This window comes from Danio aesculapii, chromosome 18 (genome assembly GCF_903798145.1).
Source record: "Danio aesculapii chromosome 18, fDanAes4.1, whole genome shotgun sequence".
Lineage (NCBI taxonomy): Eukaryota > Metazoa > Chordata > Actinopteri > Cypriniformes > Danionidae > Danio > Danio aesculapii.
This window is the reverse complement of record NC_079452.1, coordinates 14356014-14380641: the sequence shown is the minus strand read 5'-3', so window position 1 is coordinate 14380641 and position 24628 is coordinate 14356014. Positions and strand designations below refer to the sequence as shown.

Sequence of the window (24628 nt, the reverse complement as noted above, 5' to 3'; positions counted from 1 at the left end):
CAGTTCATGCATGTAAATCAGCCAGTCAACCCCATGGCAAATACATTTTCAGTGAATTAACAAAGGAAACGTTGAGCTTCAAGTCATTTTACAGCGTACCTAAAACTTGGCAGCATGGATGGGTCACATCCAAGACCTTGATGTTTTTCTTGCAGTCATAGGAACAGTATGGGGTGCTGTACTGAGTTTCTCTTTCATATAATTTTCATCATGAGATTTGATTCGTCCCTTCCTGACTGCAGTTTCTAGGCTTAGTTGAAAAAAACAGACAAAGTAACAGTTCGGTCCATCAACTCTCTATAGACAAACAACAGCGAGAGAGAAAATTAACTGTTTGGATTTAGAGGGAGACAAATGGTGATTGCAACAGTCCTCTTCATGACAAGGGAAACTTTGTCACTCTTGCTGGAAGAGCAGAAGCAGAAACCACTGTTCCGTAGGCATCACAGGATGCTGCATTGTCTCTGGCTATGCGCATGTTATTGGGAGGTGGATTATTTAGCTTTTATGAGTGAATGGCTCTCCTTTTCCCTAGTCAGATATAACTCTTGGCACATACCAAAGCACAGCAAAGACTTGGCTCACCATGTTAACTGGCTCCACAGCTTTTCGAGGCTTCCATACTGGCTGATGTTACAGCTAAACCAACCACGCTACACCTCAAAAAACGAGCCAGGGATTAACCTCCCATTCAGCTTTCCTGGCACAGAGGCTCTCAGAAGGTGCAAAGGGAGGAGTTAGGGTGGATCTACTGTGAGAATGAGGTGAAAGGGTTTTGGAGGAGGGAGTGCATTGTGCCTTTGTCTTATCCTCACGGAGAAGAACCATACCTGGTGGCTCCACTCTAGGAGTGTCAGTCATCCACTCGTGTAGATACCAACAAGAATTTGCATCTTTGATGCCACAATGTCTACCATTGTCTCCACAATTTTCACACAATGCCATCTGCACCTGGAACAGGTTATAGGGACCATATCAACAGAGCTAACTGCAGTCAAGTGCCTTGTTCATGGGCAAGAAGACACTTCAACATCTTCCCTGCAAGCAGACGTTTCCAGCAACCTTTTGCATTACCAGCCACAAATAAAACCTACTGTCTCACATCCCAGCGTTGGTTTACCAAATTTATTAAACATAGGTCATGTTTGAGGCAAGGAAATATAGCAAGGGCAGCTGTGGCTTAACAGTTGGAGAGTTGGACTTGTGATTTAAAGGTTGCAGGTGTGTTAGGGGGGCAGGGATTGTAGGTGGGGGGAGTGAATAACCAGTACTCTTTTCCACCTCTCAATACCATGGTTAAGATGATTCCCTTGAGCAAATTCACTAAACCCCCAACTGCTCCCTAGGCACCCCCACTGCTTTGAGTGTGTGTTCAAGGGTGTGGGTCGCTTTGGATAAAAGCATGTGCTAAATTCTTAAAATATAAAACTCCAACTGAATATAATTTTCTATAATTGTAAGTTAATGTGATTTGAGCATATTGAACTCACCCTACTATTACTTGGGGCATTTATCTACATGACACATTCACCTTGCAATAAATTGATCTACGATATCAGATTCCCAGCTCTTATATCAATGCTCACTGCTGGTTGAGACACAGGGGATAAGCACTATTATTGTGAGAGAAAGGAACCACACCCTGTCGCAGGTGGCACTCAGGTGATTAAATCACCGGTGAGACAGCAGGGTAATGTGCTCAGGGACAAAGAGTCACCCCTGGGCCAAGAGTTAGAACTGCCTGAGGGAAGTCAAGGTTGAATGACTGTGTTCAGGCAATAATTTGTACAGCTGAACATGTCTACAGCCCATTCCATGAGTGTGCCCATCACAATGCCTAAAAAGAACATTCTTACCTCACTTTTTTTCAGCTTCTCTCTTTTGTTCCTCATATTTCATTTGCCATTGCTTTGCCACAGGAGAGGGTGAAAATGTAACCTCTTTCCTCTGTAGCTCCTTCTGCAAATTATAATTTTTTGCTCGCACTTAAATTTTAAAGGTACATTTATTGGTATTAACAAACAATTTGCTATGACTTAACACAATAAACTACTCATTTGCTTATGCATATTTATTAAGGTAGTACTTCGGTTTAGTTATTGGGTATGATTAGGGATGTTCAATAAGATAATGCAGAATATGTACTTTTAAGTACCAATAACCATCTTAATAATAGACTGGGAATATGCCACTTGAATAGTGAGAATAGGTACCTAGAGTAAAGTGTTACATTTCCTTTCTTTTTATTTGTAACAACAAGTGTGAGTTCCAAAAACTAATGACTTGCCTAAAGAGGTATAATTTTGTGGCATTGCAATATATATATATATATATATATATATATATATATATATATATATATATATATATATATATATATATATATATATATATATATATATATATACATATACATATATATATATATATATATATATATATATATATATATATATATATATATATATATATATATATATATATATATATATATATATTTGCAACATTATATCAGAATATCAAAAGACAGACATGGTACTGTTACATTTGCGCACACACACTAAACCTTGTACTTACGCAAAATGGTGAAATCTGATGCGATACCACTACCCACAGACAGACACATGAAACAAACACAAAGTGCTAGAACAGTGGCAGATGTGTGGGTTCATTTGGGCTAAAAAATTTTCCCTTTTTAAATGAAGCAGTGACATGGAGCTGTGCAGCCATGCCTGAAACCTGTGAATCAATATCAGACTACATTAGTTACTCTGCCATCAGAGCCTGCCAGGCCAGCGCAGGATCAATGGCAAAACAGCAAGCCATCTCTCGGTTTATCTTCTTCTCTCACTCTCCAGCTCTGTCTATATCTCTACCTGTCCAGCCAATCAGAACAATTTTAGCATGAATGGAAAATTCATTCCAACTCTAAGCATGTAATTGAAAGAGACATGCTTAGAGTTCTGGATCTTTTAGTAATAGCAGATATAGGAGAGAAACCTTCAAATTTTACATCTCAATCAGTCGATGGTTTGGGATTTTAGAGCGGATCGAGATAGCAGAGAAAGTATCGATCTTGGGGAAGGTCTATTCAAGCACTCACTTGAGTCTATGTAGAGACTTAGCGGGACGCAGTGGGAGTGGACGCGCACTGTCAAGCAGGATAACAAAACCTGTGTTTTTGTTGTCTAAAACAGGCCCCATTCCCCCACCCTTTCCTACTACAACTATATTGCTGATCAAAACCAAGTCTGTGCTCCAAACAAGAGTGGAATATTAAACAACTAGCATGACTAGCATAAGACAAAGAAAATTATCTTTTCATTTGAAGCACACGACATGTAGAGGATCAAATAGCCTGAGCCATAGTAGTTTATAAAAGAAAAAACCTATAATGGAATTGCCAACGTGATCTTATGACAATTCGTAACTTGATTTAGTGGCTAATTTGTATGAGCCAAAAGGCAAATGCTCTTGATTTACCACTCTCTCTACGTTCCTACTCACATCTATGGTCATGAGCTTTGGGTCATGACCAAAAGGACAAGATCTCGGATACAAGCAGCTGAAATGAGTTTCCTTCGCAGAGTGGCAGAGCGCACCCTTTTAGACAGGGTGAGGAGCTCTATCACCCGGGAGGAGCTCGGAGTAGAGCCGCTGCTCCTCCACATCGAGAGAAGTCAGCTGAGGTGGCTTGGGCATCTGTTTCGGATGCCTTCAGGACGCCTACTTAGGGAGGTGTTCCAGGCATGTCCCACCGGGAGGAGGCCTCGGGGAAGACCCAGGACACGCTGCAGGGACTTTGTCTCTTGGTTGGCTTGGGAACGCTTGGGATCCCCCCGGAGGAGCTAGAGGAAGTGTCTGGGCATATTTTGGCCTGGAGTTCTCTTCCAAGACTGCTGCCCCTGCGACCCGGCCCCGGATAAGCAGATGAAAATGGCATGACATGCTTATCCTCCAATGGTGTTTGGGTTTAGGGGTGGTGTTTGGTGGCATGCCTGAATTTAAAAATCTTACCTTTACATGGGACTGAACAAATTCATATGAATTAGCCTCTAAACTGACAAAATGTAAAATAGTAACATTTTCTCGTGAGATCAGGCTGGAATTGCAGTCCAAGTCTTTCCTTTACCTGAGCTTTATTTGCCAATTACACATAAAAATTCAAGCTCACACATCCAATAGAGGAAATGTAGATTGACTGTCCCCTTGGAAACAGAAGAGGCAGGGTAACTACACATTCAAAGAATCTCTGCTCTCTATCCCCCCCTGACTGCCGCTCTTGCACAGGCCAGTCAATCGCCAGTGCATGTCTCTTTAAATGGAAGCACATCAGCCCAGCTGCCTGTAGTAAATTGACTTGTTCGGTCTGAGAGGCCCGTGTGTGTGCGTACATGTGTGAGAATCTGATCTATTTTATTTTAGAGGCATACACGGGATTTGAGCGGAAGGCCTGGAATTATCCAATCGTTCAATCCCCGATCAGCGCACTGACTAACCGCCCCACTTCTCTAGCGTGACACCATTACCCCTGCTGGATGCCTTTCAGCGGAGCTCTCACTGGTTTATCTCATATGGAGCCTGTGAAGTGGAAGACTTGATAAAGCCTCAACATAAACCCTCATATAGGGATTTGATGGACGGCTATAAAGCTGTCCAACACTCTTAGGGAATATACTTATTACAGGAAAGCACCGATAAGACAAGTTTGTCTAATTTTGATAAATGTATAAGGTGGATTTTAATACAGCGAAGCACCGATAGACCATTTTGTATAACTTTGATAAATGTATAAGGCTGATTTTATGTCAAAGACTCTATAGTGTCCACGATAGTTTAAATTAAGCAAAGTGATCCCCTATACAAGCAAAAAGCATTACATTCATTTAGACATGTAGGTTTTAAAGATAAAAAATGGGTAGAAACCTCAAATATACAAATTTTATTAATTAATAAGTATTTTGAGGCTGCATTGTGATCTTTTGGTATGTTAAATATCAAATGATTCTTGATCTAAATATCCCTGACAATATTTGATTGTATATAATGTCATTTCAGTGTACACTTTCTGTAAATCATGAAAATGTATGCAATTAAAAAAATATTTGCTCTTGATCAACATTACAGGGTCCATTAGAAATGATTGATCATGGTTGAATGCTACTTCATGTTGGAATCATGGTAATTACATGGTAATCAATGTTAGAAGCATATCAAGAAGATGCTAATTCATGTTAAAATAATTCTGTTACATGCTAATTCATACAATGCTAACACCACGCTAATTTGTGTTAGAAACATGCTAGTAACATGCTAAATCATGTTGGAATCATGCTAACAACATACTAATTCATGTTAGAAACATGCTAGCAACATGTTAACTACATGCTAAATTGTTAGAATCATGCTAGTATCATGCTACTACCAACCACAGACACTTTAATCAACCAACCACAGGGATCAACTTTAAAAGATTTGTACTGGCTTGCTTCAGTCTTTAATGTGGTTTCATTGTTTACTACAGGGATCTTACACTTTTTTTTTTTTTTAGCCAACTCGATACTTTTTTAAACTAAATAAACTACTTCCAACAGACTGTCCTAAGCCACCATAACATTTGTCCTCAAACTTTAACATCTAGTTAGTATGTTGAGGCTGCACTGTCATATTTTAGTATGTTAAATATCAAATGATTCTTGATCTAAATAGCTCTAACAAAATTTGATAGTATATAAAGCCTAATGTCTTTCATTGAACGCTTTCTGTAAATCATGGAGAAGAAATGTATGCGATTCATTATTGTTTTCCTCTTGATCAGCAATATCATGTTTCAGTTAAAATCCCAACATTAAAGGGTCCATTAGAAATGATGGTTCATGGTTGAATGCTAAGAAATGTAGGAATCATGCTAACAACATGGTAATCAATGTTAGAATTACGCTAATAACATGCCAATTCATGTTAAAAATTATTTTTGTTACATGCTAATTAATACAATTCTAACACCACGCTAATTTGTTTTCGAAACATGCTAGTAACATGCCAATTCATTTTGGAACCATGCTAACAACATGCTAATGTATGTTAGAAACATGCTAGCAACATGCCAATTTATGCTAGAAACAAGTTAACAACATGCTAATTTGTTAGAATCATGCTAATTCATGCTAGTATCATGCTATTACCAACCACAGACACAGGGATCAACTTTAAAACATTTTTACTGACTTGCTTCAGTCTTTAAAGTGGTTACGTTGTTGAGGTGCAGGGATTTTAAACATTCTTTTAGCCAACTTGATACTTTTCAAACTAAACAAACTACTTCCAACAGGATTTCCTTAGCCTCCATAAAGTTTGTCCTCAAACTTTAATATCTAGTTAGTATGTTGAGGCTGCACTGTGATATATTAGTATGTTAAATATCAAATGATTCTTGACCTAAATATCCCTGACAAGATTTGATTGTATATAAACCCTAATGTCTTTTCAGTGAACGCTTTCTGTAAATCATGGTAAAGACATGTATGCGATTCATTATTGTTTTCCTCTAGATTAACAATATCGGGTTTCAATTAAAATTCCAACATTATAGGGTCCATTAGAAATGATGGATCACTGTTTAGCTCATTTCAAAACCTGGCATAGAAAAAGAGCACACCATTCAATATAAAGCATAATATTGCATGCATCCGATTTCGGTCTTCATGCTAGCAGCATGACTAAAATCTCTGACATGAAAGAAAAATATTCAGAGTATATGGTATTATTTTATCCGGTTAACAAGAGTGGATGCAGTGGCCTAGATTAGTCATTTGCTAGCCATGGGCGGCCTGGCTCCCCATACCGTCAAATCTTGTGAAGACCATGAGTATGAGCAAAGTTTAGACTTTCATGTAGAGAGAGAGAGAGAGAGAGAGAGAGAGAGAGAGAGAGAGAAAGAAAGAGAGAGAGAGAGAGAGAGAAATCCTAATGACCTGATCCATGAATGACACGATCAGGACTGTGACCTATTCAGAAATGAATGTAAAGGCCCTGACAGACTTGAAAAGTAAAGAAAACCAAGGCAGGTGTGACAATTTCAATATAAATTTCAATATAATTTCTGAAACATCTAGCCAAATCAAATTCCCTGAATCTGCGACTATAGTTATGTTTCCATTCACTTTCTATGCGCATTTTGGAAAATTGCACAAAAAAATGCTTAGAAACAACAAGAAGCACAAATACTGAAAATAAGTTCTGGATTTCTTTACTTTATATTGATCGAAGAGCCAATCACAAAACAGAAATGTGCAACAATAGGAATCTTTAAGTCTGTTGACAGTAGAGATGTACCAAATTTTTGGCTGATATGTTTTGCCATTTAATGGACCCTCTAATTTTTGTGGCTTCACTCATTTCTGGGGTACTCTTTTAAACCTGGAAGCATTACCAATTTACATCAAAACCTATATTATTATCATCAATTAATATGGAAAATAATTATTGAGACTGCATTTTGCCATATCGCCCAGCCCTACATAAACTACAACTGGAAACACATTTGCAGAGAAAGCTTTAACGGATCATGTAATAATAATGGGTGTGGTGGGACAGCATTAATGGACATTTGAAAATTTCTTGGGTTGAGTCCGGAAAAAAAAAAAAAAACGCATACATTCTAAAATCCCTTAAGCAAAGCTAAAACTAATTCATTGCATTTCAACATCGTCTTGTAAGGCATACGTAATTTGTTGTTATTATTATTATTATTATTATTATTATTATCTCTTCCACATTGGCTTCTCTAAATGCAGAAATGTATTTATTTTTTGGCTTGATATTTGGTGCTAGTTTATCAGGAAGTGAATTCTGCAAATAACGCTTTTCTAACTTAGATTTGTTTGTCTTGTTTCTAGTCTAAATATCTAAAAATACTTCAAATTAAGCATTGTCTAGGCACACAAAACAATGTATTGTTTTCAGAAATAATATGCAAATATTAAGTGAGTTTTTCCTTAAAAAAAGGCAAAATAATCTGCAGATGGGGTAAGCAAATTAATCTAGTTTATCCTTTTGACATTAGATTAATTTTCTTACCTTATTGGCAGATTATTTAGCTTGTTTGAAGGAAAAACTCACTTCATTTTGGCATAAAATTTCTGAAAACAAGACAATACATTTTGCTTGTGTAGGAAATTATTCTTGATTTAAGGATTTTTAGGTATTTGGACTAGCAACAAGACCAAAAAAAAATCTAAGAAATGCATTTTTTGAAGTGATATTTCGTTCTCTTTGACTTATGAGATGGAAATGGTGCTTTATTTGCAAATGTTTTATGCAATATTTCAGCTTTGTGCAAACAGTAAATCAAATTTGCATCTTTGGATTGGAATAAACAACTCAGGTTCAGGGTACATTTATAATAAAATTAGAAACACTATTATATTGCTCGCATTCTAGGTATTACATTAATATAAAAGCTCTCAACAGATCAGCCTCTCATATAGATGGGAAAAAAAAAAGTGCACAGGAGACATTCTACATATCGGAGAAAAAAACATAGGGATAATTAGTCAGAATTAAATTAAGAACTGGACTAATGAAATTCCTTTCTTGTGTGACTGTGTTCAAATTTATTCAATTGTAATTCCTCTTCCTGTCATCCTAATTCATCGTCCTGTGCCCAATTCATTTCAAATTCCTCCTCATGAACTGAAAAGAAGCCAATTCTGGAAATTCTGCAAGACAAAGCAGAGAAAAATAAGACAGGCCAACAGAGGGAGGAGGGGGAAAAGCTGCAGTAATACAGCTGAAGTATCTGTTCAGTGAGTGGAAAACCAAGGGTGGGAGGATGGGTGGGCTTAACTATTTAATCTCTAAATCGAGATGAGAATCGCTATCAGATTAATACCAAATCAGAGCAGCACAAGCGAGATTGGCTCCCATTTATTGATTTCCTTTTCTGTAGTTGGCCGATTCAGGCGTTTCGACTCGAAACAGAACAGGATTTTCAGGGGTTTGGAGCAGAAAATTGCAGCTGCGCTTTGCAGATAAAACAAGAACTCCATTTGGATGGTTGAGAGAGAGAGAGAGAGAGAGAGAGAGAGAGAGAGGTTTGTGTGATCAGGGACCTGGAAAACAAGTGTGTGTACCGGTGCTGCATGCATACGCACAAAGACAGTCGCAGGTGCACCCAGACTCCAGAGATGTCACACACACTCCCTTATCCAAATAATGCTGGGGGTAAAAGATCACCGCACAGAGTCACTTTCAGGTCAACCTGATGCTAAAAACTCATTCCTATTAACACACTTCCAGAGCCTCACCTAAAGACCCTCCACAAACAAACAGAAAGCGATTGTGCACGTGTGTGCACACGTGTGTGTTAATTTAGCACTTACTCTGTTTTTAGTGTTATTTGTGCAGTCAGCTGTGCAGCGGAGAAACACTCTGCGCTGTCACATCCACTCCATTATTTAGATCAGGAGCTCTCACTCATGTTTAATTCACCATCGAGCGGCTACGGTGGATCTAGACAGAGCCGCACAGCATCACCTAAATGTGCACTACAGACTCAGCCAAAAACACAGATCTGGAAGTCATGTGAATTCAACATTTACTGGATTTGCATTGGAAAAAGAAACTGTGTTTTAAGTAAAACAACTTGCGTATAACCAAGATAACTTTTCCGGAAGAAGGGTTAAAAAAAAAAAAGTTCCTTTGCTTTGTCATGTAAAATATGCAAATTGCTCCATATGATGGAGGAGACTACCTTAATCTGGCATTCCATGCTGCAGTGGTACAAAAATCACCTTTGTTTTAGTGTTATAAATGCAGAAAGTTCATTTACACCATATCAACCTTGGACTGCTGAGAGAAAAAAAAAAGGTTACCTATTACTATTTCTACTATTGGTCCATATTTTACATTTCTGTCCAGAGAGGTCATGTTTTGATCTTCGATTGGTCTCACGCAATCATGTGATGCGATTTAGCAGGTCAGAGTTCACCAAGCTTGAACTTTCCAACGCAGCGAACTGCGAAACTTGACGCACGAGCTTGCGAATGAATGGAAGTTTATGGGGCGAAAAGTGCAGTTTGAACGCAGTCTAAAAGCAAAAATATAAATACAAATATCTAAAACAAACGGAAATTAATCGCAGCATTCACTGCAAACACAATATTTTAATAAATGTCAACCCTAAATGAAACTAAAACCAGCAGTGCGTGGGAAATTCATTATTTTGCTTTCCTGACAATATAACTCTCACAGTAATTTTTAGGTGTTAAAATAAGCCACAACTAAGGGTTTGATTACACTTGTAGATCAGATTGGCGATAGATACACTACCTGACAAAAGTCTTGTCGTCGATCCCAGTTATAAGAGCAACAAATTTTAACTTGACTACTAGTTGATCATTTGGAAAAGTGGCAGAAGGTAGATTTTCATCAAAAATACTGCAGAAGACCTATTTGAACCCTCATGGACCCAAGATTCCCACAAAAATTAGTCACGTTTGGTGAAGGAAAAATCATGGTTTGGGGTTACATTCAGTATGGGGGTGTGCGAGAGATCTGCAGAGTGGATGGCAACATCAACAGCCTGAGGTATCTAGAAATTTGTGCTGCCCGGTACATTACAAATCACAGGAGAGGGCAAATTATTCAGCAGGATAACGCTCTCTCACACTTCACCCTCCACATCAAAGTTCCTGAAAGCAAAGAAGGTGAAGGTGCTCTGCGATTGGCCAGCCCAGTCACCAGCCATGAACAATATTGAGCATGTCCGGGGTAAGATGGAGGAGGAGGCATTGAAAATGAATGCAAAGAATCTTGATGAACTCTGGGAGTCCTGCAAGAACACTTTCTTTGCCATTCCAGATGACTTTATTAATTAGTTATTTGAATCATTGCAGTCCTCCAAGCTCATGGGAGTCATACACAATATTAATTCTTTTTCTACTGCACCATGACTTTGTTTAATAAATATACATTATTTGTTAAGTAACAAGACCTATGTCTAAGCAAAGACAGACCTTATGTTCCCAATTAAATATTTAAAAATCAATGCATGATCATATTTTATTTTGGTAAAATAAGTGTAATCTAGAGGCCTTTGCCTTTCATATAAGCCATTTACCAAATGATCAACTAGCAGCCAAGTTATTATTTGTTGCTCCTACAACTTGGATAGGCAACAAGACTTTTGCCTGGATGGATTGGATGGATAGGAGCATTATAAGAGCTATTTTAATATGTTTTAATAACTGTATTTAAACATTTATATTCCAGTAAATATGGCATGAAACAGCAATGATGGTTCACAGGCAGAGACAGCATTTGGTTAAACTGGATTATTGGTGGTTAGGGAATAAGATGCGGATTTTAGTACTGAGAAAAAAAATCTTTAGTGAAAAATGACATCATTCATATTAATAAGATACAAAAATTAATTGCGCTTGCATCAAAATCCCCACTGCGCACAACACTGGAATTCCAAGCAGCGTCTCAAAATCTGCTTTAGTAGTCTGCAGGGGTTGCTAGCGTTGGACCATGAGGTAAATTCACCATAGTAATATTATTTGGCTGTCACTCTCACTGTTCTTCCTCAGCTCGAGGCGGCTTTCTATGCATCACCCTAGCACCGAATAAACCCAGCCACTCCAGGGGAATTGGATGGAGCTCTCATCTGCATGCTAATGTTTAACCATCCAACCCAAATGTCTGTATAATCACTTTCACAGCAGAACTCCATCCGGTGAGCGGCCCCCCGCCAAACGCTGTGCCATGTGTCATTGTCAGACAGTTACGACTAACTCTCTCCAAAGGAGGACAGACAAACAGACTGAAAAACACGCAATAAAAGACTTTTTCCTGGCCTACATCTGACCCCTTGGGGTTAAGCAGCTCTTATTGAGGTTTTCGCTGATGGCTTTTGCAGGTTTTTCACCCATACAAGCTTCAGGACTCTTTGAGAGACACCTGTTTCTTATCAACGTCAGCTTTTATGACTTTGCCTCATCTGGTTTTTGGCTTTCAAACGTCCACTTCAAATGAGAATGCATCCCTGTTTGGTAATAACAGATGAAGGCAATGCGCTAATCAGCAAAAAGACATTAAAATGATTCTGGCCTTAGTAAACAATGCAATCAAATAAATGTTGCTTTCTGTATACAATAAATATTAGCAAAGAAGAAGTAACTACTTGAAGTAAATACCTTCCAGTCTTAGAGTAAGCAACAAGGCTGGTGGGTAAACAGAACCGAAGGTGCCTGAAAGTGAAATTATTCAAATTTTGCAGAATCAAGTCTGCACGGTGCCAAGTTATTACTTGGATTACATTTCAGAGCTAGACAAATTCACATTCTGAATAATTGCATTTCTGTGGTCGATGCTCATCCATCACTGGGAATGTTCATTCCCCCAAAATGTTTAATCCAACTAAGATGGGGATTTGGAGTTGAGAAAATCTCTTTAACCAGCCTGAAAGGCAATGATCTATATGAGTGAATATACCACACAGGCCTGCCCCAGCCTCCCTCATCCCCAGAACGCACGGCACAGTCACAGCACTGCAGTTTTGTGTGTATTTTAAGCATTTTATAATCGAATAATGGTTGCTACTGAAAAGTATGCTGAAAACTGCTGTTCCAACACAATGTTTGTTGCTAGTTAATTGAAATGAGTTAAGCACAAAATAAAAATTCTAGGCCAAAAATTATGGATTCATTCATTCATTCATTCATTCATTCTTTTCGGCTGATTCCCCTTATTAATCAGGGGTCACCACAGGGGAATGAACCACCAACTTATCCAGCACATGCTTTACGCAGCGGATGCCTTTCCAACTGCAACCCAACACTGGGAAACACCCATACACTCTTGCATTCACACTCATACACTACAGCCAATTTAGCTTATTCAATTCACCTATACCACATGTCTTTGGACTGTAGGGGGAAACCGGACACCTGGAGGAAACCCACATGAACATGCAAACACAAAATTTAGACTAATTATTAAATTACACATTAAATCATGTGTTATTAACGTCTACACCTCCCCCAACCGTCACAGCAGCATGGGCGTTACCTTAAGGCTGATTTAAACTGCGTCAAGCCCATGAGTATGGAGCGACGCAGCCTTTGTGTGGTCGCATAGCCCTCACCTACATAAGGGTTTACCTTATGTAGGGTTATTGTTGTTGTATGTCCACCTGCTCCCACCTCTGAATGAGTGAATTTTAGCTACTTGTACATCATGGTAGTGTTCAGAAAAACAAAACACCAATGAAGTAACTCGACAAAGAGGAGCTACAACGTATTGTATTGAACCTGCTTCATCTTCATGGTACAGACTGCAGCGAAGACATCTTGCTTAAATTTGCCACTTGATTTATTTTAATTAGTCATTTACAAGTACAATTCCTTGGTATGTTGGATTTCATGGGGTAACATTGAATGCAACATATGATCTTAATAATCAGATTCCATGAATGTTATATTTAAGCCACAGATGCAGCACTTTGACCATCTTCAGCTCAATTTCAATGAAGCCTTTTATCTCAAACAGCTCTTGTCTAATGTACCAGAGAAACCCAAAAGTTTCTACACAATAAAAAAATAAAATAAAAATTATAGTGTCTTCTTGACCATGTTCTATGACCACGTTCCCTGAAAAAAAAAAAAAGTAGTACCCATCACTTTACAGAAATGACAGCGCAGCCAACTAATGTGACATATTTTGAGTGATGGCCTTATTGTGATCTCTTTCGTTTTTGCAGACAATGTATTCGGCTCACTGAAGCTGAATGGATCAAGTATGCTGCTGCTGTTTTGGCACAGTTCATTTAATCTTGAGCACCCCTGTGGAAGGTTCATGCGAATAGCTTTCTATGCTGTTAATTTTAGGAATGACGGTGCAGACCCCATAGATCTCTTCTGCTTGAGTATGAGGAATCCACGATAACCTCTCCTGCACTCTTAAGACTGATTTATACTTCTGCTTTGAGTGATCACTTTACCGTATGGCACATCCCCTGCACATTGTCAGCATTTATACTTCTGTGCTCCATCTGTGTAGCTCTGCAATAACACTTCCAAAAGGCTGGTAGGGAGTGGGGTTGCTATGTTCTACTGTGTCAAGTTTCTTTGCCGATGTTTTAGGTTTTCCCCAGAACTGCATGAGACTGCCTAACTAACTTAAACTTATATTAATAATCATTCAAGGAAGAAAGAGGAAGGAATTGCAAAGTGTTCAACTATAATCTTAAAGTAAGCACTAAACAAAAGTATTCAATCTGATGTTCCTCTGCAGGGAGTAGGGTCTGTCTGCGGACTGCAAGAGAGGGGCATAACATGAAGAGGTAGAGGCGTAACTTGAAGTTATCAAGACCCACTCATCAAAACTATGTTGTCTGCAAGATGGCACTGTACCAATCACAAATATTGATGTCTACACCTATCCCAACCATCACAATTATTAACGTCACCTACTCCAACTCTAAACCCAACCATCACAGGTATTAAAAACCTCTACACAGACCCAACCCTAAACCCAACCTTCACAGTTATTAACATCAACACCAACCCCAACCCTAAATCCAAACCTCACAGTTATTAAAGTCTACACCTACACCAACCCAGAAATATACACTTGTCCGCAGGTCTCAACAATTGTTAAACCTGAATCTGCTACCACAGAGCTTGGCCCCGCTCACACTTGTCATCGTTACCAAGCCGACCAATCACAGATCTTGCACTCTGCATCACTGTGACTTGTACTTACATTTGTTTTGAGAGGCGTAGGGAATGCAAAGGGAATATTGGACATTGTGGGTTCACCCAGTACCTAATCCTTTACCTGTAAAACTTGCCTTATTTTGGTTTATGCTGCATTAATTAGAAGTTATTTTTACCCAACTAACAATAGTCAGCCTTGCTGTCTAGTTAAGACATGAGATTAACTACAATGAACCCTTGTGAATGAATGTTTAGAACCACTCTTTATTTATAGCATTTGTGTCAAATTTACTAGACACAATAAAACTGGAAACAACAACAGGTAATGAATGCTAGTGGTGTTATCAGCTAACATTATACTGAAAAAAATTATTGCTGCAAAATTGTAGCAAACAATTTATATGTGTTGAGTTTAACCAAACAAATTAAATTTAGCAATGTTCAACTTAATTTGTTTGTTTAAATTAAACTCAAATAAATGGTTTACAACCACTTAAATTAAACATTAAGTAAATCCAGGGAATCATCTTTGAATATTTTTTTTAGTGTATGAGCATCTGGCTTATATATATATAAAAATTAATAAATAAATTGAAAAAACAACCAAAAAAAAAAACAAAAAAAAACAACAAAACAAAAAAAGGATTGAGATTCGATCATACAAATGAGCTTAATTCAGCTTTTTTTACGATTCAGCCAATTATATTTTCAAGGTCAGGAGAGAAGCACAAATGGACACCTCCAAATGGTGTTAAAAGTGTCACATACTGGTTTCAGAAGGTATAATTCACCCCAAAATGTCATTTCTGTATTAATGTAATGTAGTCGCGGCCGCAAAAAAAAAAAAAAACACACGTGAGCTAATGTATGGTTTGTTTACCTCAGAGAGGACGCGCACGTACCCGCCATCTCTACTTCAGTAAAGAGAACCTGCATAGACTGTGAATGAAAGGTACTAAAGTTGAAAATAGTTTGGTGCAGAGAGCGATTGTTTGAGAGCCGCACAGGAAGTATGATTTGCATGAATGTTTTTTTTTTTTTTTTTCTCAGTGACGGCAGACATGACATGAATGCACTCGGCAGTGAAAGTGCAAGCAGCGCACACATCATTTAACCAATCACATTTTAGAGTTATGATTACGACAAGCATTTGATGTGTTTTTTTCTTTCATAGCGGACACAGTGAACACTGGGTCAGTATGCCTACTCTAGCCTATATAATGCAAGAGGATATCTGATAATGCCAAATGTCTCATTTTATTTTATTGAAAAAAAATGGTCTAATAATGCAGTCAATGACAAATGACAAGCATATGTCTTAAACATATTTCAACTTGAGAATTATGAATGGTTGTATTCTGATTCTAATCACTTTACTGTGAATTAACAACCAGGACAAATTTAAAGTCTGTTTAAATCCACCGTTCCCGGTCTATATAAAATTTTGCTTTTTAACCAACGGTAGACCCACTTATAGGCCTAATATTATTGTTGTTTTACCATATGTTTGAGAATTAACAAAAATAATAGCCTTCTCGTAATAACCTTTATTTTACATCTACAGAATCGTGAGAAAATCTTGATCTTTGATTAAGCAAAAAAAAAACGTGATTCTCATTTTAGCCAGAATCGTGCAGCCCTAATAATTACATTTGGGAACAGCCTTCATGTTGTGAGCTCACCTATGATACCTTAAAAACTTGCCTACAAACGAATTGGAACAAAGCCGGTGTCTTTGCCAAGTCTGCAGCTTTTGAATAGAGCAAACAGTCACATTTGATAAGCAGTACAGGATCATGCAAGAGAATGACAGAACAAGCCCACTTGTATGAAAAACAACAACAAAAGCATTTTAAAATCAAGGTTACCAAGAAAGAACAAGTATCTTTTAAAAAATAAATAAAAAAAAACAATAACTTAAAATAAATAACACAAACTGTCATCTTAACTCATTTGAAATGCACGACTGAACTGGAGTTCAATGACTGCATGCGGTGACTGATGAAATCAATAAATAGAAACTGGCTTTTAAAATGCACCACATTGTTTAACACTGTCAAAGAAAAAGCATTTAAAGGTGTTAAACGACATTAAAGCGTGACTGCAACTGCTAAAATCTTGTCCCTTCACCCATTCCGTTCAATTCACACCTACGTAATATATTCTGATGTGGATTGAGAATGGTTTCAAATAATATGGGACTCCAAGGTGTCAACGTGAGTAAACTAATGCAAAATTAATGAATGCTTTACTTGTGAATAAAGCAGATTTTCAACACATTTGAAAATACAATTGAGGAGTGTTAACCATCTGTCTGAATATACCCCGCTTTCTCATGGGTGGATGGTTTTACACCCACACACACACACATTTGTTTGCCAGTTAAACCATCTATTGTGGGGGTCACAACAGCTTGTATATCACTTAGACCTTCAAAGAGGACTGACATTAATAGACCCACCTTTTGACCTCAAAGTGAATGACCAAATTCCTGTCATTGCACATGAAGAAAGGGGTAAAGCCATTTTGACGTGAAAGAGAGCAGAGCTTTTGCAGCGAACAACGTATATTTTTTCCTCCCCGATTCCAATCGTTCTCATGCACATCCGTGAAAGACCCCGGGCCATCTGATATTGCTCATCGTAGAGCGTTGGCAAAACTCACAAATTAAAAATGCCACTCAAATATGCCTTTCACAGTCAATGGGATAATCAAAACACGCAAAGGGGGGAAATATCACAAGATGTTCTTCTTCTTCTCTCTTCATTGAACCACTTCAAACAAAATTCAAACATGATTCCTCCAGCCAGGAAAATAATCCTGATCTTTTACATGAACCGCAGGATCATCTCTACACAAATCAGGCAAGACTTTGTGATCAAAGAGCAGAACGCAGAGAATCAGCTGTCGTGCTCTGCGGAAAAAAAAGGGGACTCATGGGTAACAAGGCCAACCGGGTATTTGCTCTATTCTGATGTTAGTTAAATATTAAAGACGACCTGATATCTGAATTTACCCTATTCACAGTGCATCCCATCTAAATGCTAACGTTTCATCAGTTATGTATGTCATAAAAATGACATTCCCTCTCTTTTTTGTGGAGAAAATGCATAAATAACATACTAGATATAATTTTTGATTAACAATTCAACACTTCAGCTGATTGATGCACTGAAAAAAAAAATGTAGTTATGTAACGAAATAACGTTCAGAAAAAACAATTCTCAATGTTAACTAGCTGCATATTATCATTGCTGTTTATTAATACATACAACATGAGCTTTATTGACATGCCTAATCCTACCCAACACCTAAACCCAACTTCTATCTTAATAATGTTAATAAGCAGCAATTTAGGAATATATTTAGGCAAAAAATTATGGTTAATGGTTTATTAATAGCCAGAATTGAACCTTAAAATAAAAAAAAAAATTCCAGACATCTATATTGCACACTAGGCATGGGCCGGTACAAGATTCTGAAGGTATGATAACCTTAGATAAATTTACAATTTCACAGTATTGTGATGGCAGCTATATTTCTGAATTATATCTGCTGCTTTAGCAATAACACTTCTAAAACACTAGTAGACAGTGGAGTTTCTATACTACACTGTGTCAAGTACCGGGTTTATAATGCGTATTTTTATGTTTACAATGCTACTGTCCCTAAAAAAAACAAAAAAAAAACACACTCATTCAAGAAAGAAAGAAAGAAAGAAAGAAAGGAGGAACGACTTTTCAACAAGTTTAATCAAGCAAACAAAACAAACGTGTTCATCTGAAGCTCCTTTACAGGGCTCGATACTTATTAAGGCCTTTCCCCGCCCCCGTGGTACTTGGCCCCACCCACACTAGCGCTTCCACTACACATTGCCAGACGTGTGTCAGGGTTTGGCGAAGGATGTGTGTGCAAAATTATAAATTGGCCTCATGGCACTCAAAAGTGGGGGCTCGTCCGGGATACAAGTGAAAACGTCAAAAAAAAAAGGGGGGGGGGGTGTCACAGAGACGAAATCAAACTTTAAAATAGAAACTAAATCAAAACATAATAGTTTGTTTATGCAAAAATATGTTAAACAGATTGGATAAAGCGGTATTGCGATGACAGCTCTAAAATATATTCTTTTTAAATGTCTGGGTAAAAAGCTAAAACTTTTTGCCCCTTTAAAAACAATATTTTATTTTGAGAAACATTTATAATACTTTGGAGCAGTAAACATGTCAGGCCAAATAATTAAAATGAATCATTGACTTCTGCGGTCTTCCTTAGTTTCAAAAACACAGGATTTCTTTACAATTTAAAACAGCATTTTTGATATCTTTTCTGCTAGAGATACTGTTGTCCTTAAAAAAATAATAATTAATTTTAAAAAATATCGTACACATACCATAGGAACGGTATAGCAGAAAATTTTGTCGCTTTTAAAACCCTTGACATTTCCAAACCGCAGTATACCTTGAAAACAGTTATAGTCCCATGCCTATTGCACACACTAAAAAAGTATATATAATTTCACTTATTACAGCACTTTTTATATCATATGTGCATTAGGCTTAAAAAAATTATAAACAGGTGAGAAAGCATTTTGGGCATTCAGCCATTTTTTTCTGCCATGGATTAACTTGACTCATTCCAACACACACACACACACATACCACTTTCCTAGATGTTTCACCTTGAAACAGCCCTCTTAGTAAAATTGATGTTGTGGCGGGCTCAAATAATTAAGGTATAGATCAGAGATCCTCTGTGAAATACTCCTTAAACGGGTAAAACTATGATGAATGCTTATTTCTGAAGCTTTTAAAAACTTTTCCATTTCGTTAATGGAAAAAAGTATTGCTAAAAAGGTATTGAATGAAGCGATGACGATTTACGAATCAGCGAAGGTTTGCCAAACACCAGAGGTTTGGAAAGATTACGCATATAGCATCTGTTTCACTCTATAGGGAGATTTGTAAATCACATAATCACTATGAAACGGCACAGTCCGTTCCGTTGCTCTGCTCTTCCATCTTTTTGCATTGTTGAATGAATTTTAACCACAAAAAAGATTTATCCATCCATTGTGTTTTTATGCATTCAAGGTGAATTACAGCTGAATCCCAGCCCAACACGTGTTGCTGAAATTCACTGTACACATTTCATAAATGCATGTGGAATGTTTTGGTGTTCCTTGAGGAAGTCATCGCTTTAAAGTGGAAGCGAAAAGTTAATCCAAAATATATTAGCTATATGACGACTGTAAATTCAATTGAAAAAAATTATAATAATAAATAAATAAATAAATTTGGAACACTTCAGTGTAGGAACCAATTCTCAATGTTAACTAGCTGCTTATTACCATGGCTGCTTATTAATACTTATGAAGTACATATTCCGCATGATCTTTATTGACATTTCTAATCCGACCCAAATCGCTAAACCCAACTTCTACCTTAATAATATTAATAAGCAGCAACTTAGAGATACATTTAGCCAAAAGTCATGGTGAAGCTGCGGTCACACCAGAGTTTGTGTGAGCGAAATTCTGTTGTACGGCGCTGCGAAAATGGGCGGGATTAAACAAGATGATTAGACATTAAAAAAGCGAGTGATTTGCTCCATGTTTAAAATTTCTGTCCAGAGAGATCCTGTTTTGATCCTCGATTGGTCTCACGCAGTCAAGTGATGCGATTTTGCAGGTCAGAGTTCACCAAGCTTGAACTTTGCACTGCAGCAACCTGCGAAACTTGACGCATGGCCTTGCGTTTCCAGTCTGACGCATTCGCGTGTGTATGAATGGAAGTCTATGGGAAGAAAAGTCAAGTGTGACCGCAGCTTTAATGGTTTATTAATAGCCAGAATTGAACCATAAAAAATGTGACCAACTATCTTAAAGAAAATCATTAACCAGATAGTACTGATGACCACTGACCAATAAATTCGACAAAAATGACATTCTGAGTTAACAACCTTTTAAAAAAAAAAAAAAGACTGGCAAGTTTATAAAGTGTCAATCTATTGATTGATCTGGCTTGGAGTTGAGCCATTTCAGGCATTATCAATAGATCAGCACTCCCAGGGGATTCCTCAGGCCGCATTACAACTAACAGACTGCAAATTGCCCTATTAATAGATTAGCCTGGCGGGTTCCAACTTGGCAAAAAAGGGGGCGTGAATCTCAGAGCAGATAACATTGTAAATTAAGACACTTCTGCCCATGCCTTCCAATAGCAGAGCCTTGGGCATCAAATGCACAGCAAGCGAAGCAGCCACATCCATATAATTCATTACGCCTGATTATTTTACTCGGCTTCGCTGCACTGTTAAGTATTCAGCGGTACGTGTAGCTGCACGTGTACACGAAGACAGCCCTACCGGCTCTGACATGCACATGTGCACGTAGGGTTGATTTATGCTGAGTGATTGCTTTGCTCCAGAAGAAGAAACAATAACCAGATGTCTTCTAAGACCCCCACTCCAGCTGTTAATTGCATGGCAAGTGTCTAGTAAACACAGCGCAGAGGTGAACAAAGAGGGATGTGTTCAGCATGCCCTGCTTGTGTATATCATTTAGATTCGCAAGGTGTCTTGTCAACAGGGCATGCTTGGGTTTGTTTGCTAGAGGATCTGGTCTGAACTGATCTTTTTGCCCCTTTTTGTGTGGGATTTTATTCGTTATGACTTGGAAGTCTTAAATTGTACCTTGCAAAGAAATTAATAGATCTTCTATGCATGTCGTTAATGTCATGGTAGGCAAATACTCTGCTTTGTTAATTCACCAGACATTGCTCATAATAGTGGGAAACGCAAGCCAATGAATGTGTTCTGAAGTCATCCCTTACCCATGGGAACAAGTGCTCCAAATGCTGACTCTTAAAACTTTGAGCCAACATCCACAATTTTACTTGGGCACAGTTCCAGTTCTTGTATCATCTCACCATGTGAGTTTGTGTGTCTGGTTTTATTAGATCACATGGCAAAATGAACCCGAAATCTGGAAGCAGCCTTACAGACGCACAAACATTTGGCCACCGTGTGGTTCAAACAAGGCTGTTCTGTTTCTGGAGTCTCGCCAAAGGCAACATGTTTAAGCTAAGATATTTGCAACTGTGCGAGGTGTCATATATTAAGCAAAGCTTAGCGATAAAATCATCTCCTTATGTTTAGAACTAGGTCTTTTTTGAGCTTGCAAAACTTTTAGCAAAGCATCACTGCAGTGTATGAAGATGTAAAATATCCCTGCCTTTGAATGTTTTAATCAAGGATGCACACAAGAATGTTCATCGGCCAATGTAAGAAGGTGCAAGGGTTATCACGTAAGCCTTTCACTCAGTTGACCCCGAGCAGCTGTTTTGACTGGCTTAGCTTCTTCTGCAGAGCCACTGGGGGCAGGCCGGAAAAGCATTCTAAGACCAGCCAATACATCAGGCGGTTTGTTTACAACATTAGAGGTCAGCAGTGCAGTATTGATTGGAAAATATACTCTCAAGTGCAGTTTATTAAAAGACACCAAATGCCGGGCCAATAGTAGCACTGTTAGAAACTCTAGGGATCATGCATGGATTAAATACTCTCACTGATAAAGAAGCAGGATGCATTTAAATGGCAACTAGAGGTCTGAATTATGTCACTCCATGTGATCTATTTGTTTTACAGGAAGGAAGGTTGTGGTAGTGAGGATGAATGAGGGAGGGTTGCCAGTTCCTCTGATCTTCACAAAGAAGTCACACCCATTTATCAGTCAAGCCACTGCTTTAATCTGACAGCCATGAGAAAAGTTAACTAATTGCAATCTATACCTGACTTGAATCTTAGGTGTTGCACCTTAGAAATGTTATGAACCACATTAGTTTGTACTAATTGGTCACTATAAAAATGCAAGAAATGTTGAGTAATAGGGGGAAAGAATATTATGATAAAATGTTTTTACACAGTTATGGTCATATCTTGTTCTTTACAAGATAAAGATCACTTAAGATTGTTGTTTATTGTATTTATTTCATTTATTTAGATGGAATATGATAATGTCATAAATATATATATATATATATATATATATATATATATATATATATATATATATATATATATATATATATATATATATATATATATATATATTTTATAAGAATTAAACAATTGGTCAAAGTTGTATTTCAAAAACTGAACAATGTTGCATCAAACCCGTTTAAAATAATAGTTTAAAGAAAAATAAATGACCTCAACTGGCTTTATTGATTGAGTTGTATCCGTTTAATTTCTACTTATTAAATGATTGATTGAATAGACGTTTGGTTGATGTAGTTTATTGAATTATTGGTTTATCCATTGAATGATGAATGGATCTAAAAGAGCAACATTGTTTCTCTAAATAAAAAAATAAAAAAATACAGTACTATAATTAAATTTCAAAGCGAATGATTCATTGGGCTACTTGATCCTTTTCCATGCATGTCACTCATTTAACATCTGGCGTCAAATGATATAGTCAAATAAAGACTGATGAATAAACGATCACTTTGCCATGAAACATGAACAATCCTTTTGTCATCTGTTGCAAAACAATTTCCCCTTTTCCCTTTTATTCCCCGAGCTCTCCAATAATTCACAATTAACAAGCAGCACACATATTCCAGCGCAGCATCACTATCGCCATCTGCCTGTATCTTTCTCGTGTTTTCATGCGTTCGCTTCTAGTCCATTCTTCTTAATTATGGCAACACTGTATCATGAGTGTTCTGTTTAACTTTGCGCACAACAATGCAGCCTATAGATCCGTCATGCCTTATAAACACGTCTGATCGACGACTGACAAATGCGCGTTTCTGACTGACAAACATCCTTCGGTAAAGCTCATTGACTTACCTGGAGCGTTCAACGCGACCAACAGGACTATCCAAAAAGTCGCCAACATTGCCATCGCGCTTCACGCCTTGCGCCAAATATCCGATCTGATATCGCGATCTGCAAAGAGCGATCCGGTGATTCATGCAACTTCAACACAATCCACTTCTGTTGACCCCTCACTGCACGACAGGAAAGTCCGCTGTTAATAAAACTGCATTCAGAGTTTAGTCCAGCCGTTAATCTAGATCACATCCAAAGCCCGCTGCGAGATGCTCATCGAATCTCTGAGATTCTGCAGATGAAAGTCCGCTCGACGAGGCGGGTAAAGCAGCAGATAAGTTCAGGGATCCCGCATCCCAAGCACTGAATCCAGTACGGCTGTTCAACCGCCTCAAAACACAAGCTTAATAACGGAGCCCTGGATAGCGGAGCGTTTAGCGCATCCAATTCGATTGCTCCACAATGCCAGAAAGTATAATAGATTCTTCGGTACTTTGTTTTGCGCAGTAGTAGGCAGAATATGTCCCTGTAAGTCCCAACGGTCCCGGTCTGTTCCCTCAGTTTGAGAGTGTGAGGATTATCAGATTACTATTTTTTTGTTTGTTTGTTTGGTGCTGAAGATGTTTCAACGGAACTGAAATCCGAACTATTTTCCCCCAAAGAAAACGGAGTTATTTTCCAGAATATGGCAACAATCCCGTGGTTTGGCGGACTTCGGGCACTGCTGCCACAACCTGAACTGTTCTAGTGTAGCCGATACAAGCGCGAGGAGAGATCCGAATCAGGGTGACGTCAGGAAAGGGCGGGGCTTACACTATCGTAGGAGGATTTGGTCCATTGTTGCCATGTCCGCTTATTATAAGCCAGGTGCTTTCAATCACTTAGATGCCACAGACTCTCAAAAGTGATCACCTTCTTGCTGAAGAACCTCTATCATCAAATGTTCCAGGCAATTATAGTTTATTATTTTTAAAAAAATGAATGAATAAATAAAATGATAATTAAATTTTATTTTAATTTTATAATTTACATTAAATATATAAAAAAGTATTATTTGGTTTGGGAATCAT

At 37.9% G+C, this 24628-nt stretch overlaps 1 protein-coding gene across 2 annotated transcripts in view; it reads right to left on the bottom strand.

The window, feature by feature from the left end:
- The window catches only part of nectin1b (nectin cell adhesion molecule 1b), a 451256-nt gene extending 426947 nt beyond the window's left edge, over positions 1 to 24309 (bottom strand). For both annotated transcript variants that reach the window (XM_056478835.1, XM_056478834.1), the window contains exon 1: positions 23577 to 24309. In XM_056478835.1, coding sequence (XP_056334810.1) covers positions 23577 to 23631 — 55 coding nt within the window. In that variant the 5' untranslated portion in view covers positions 23632 to 24309. The remainder of the gene's footprint in view (positions 1 to 23576) is intronic.
- Between the last annotated feature and the right edge of the window lie 319 nt (positions 24310 to 24628).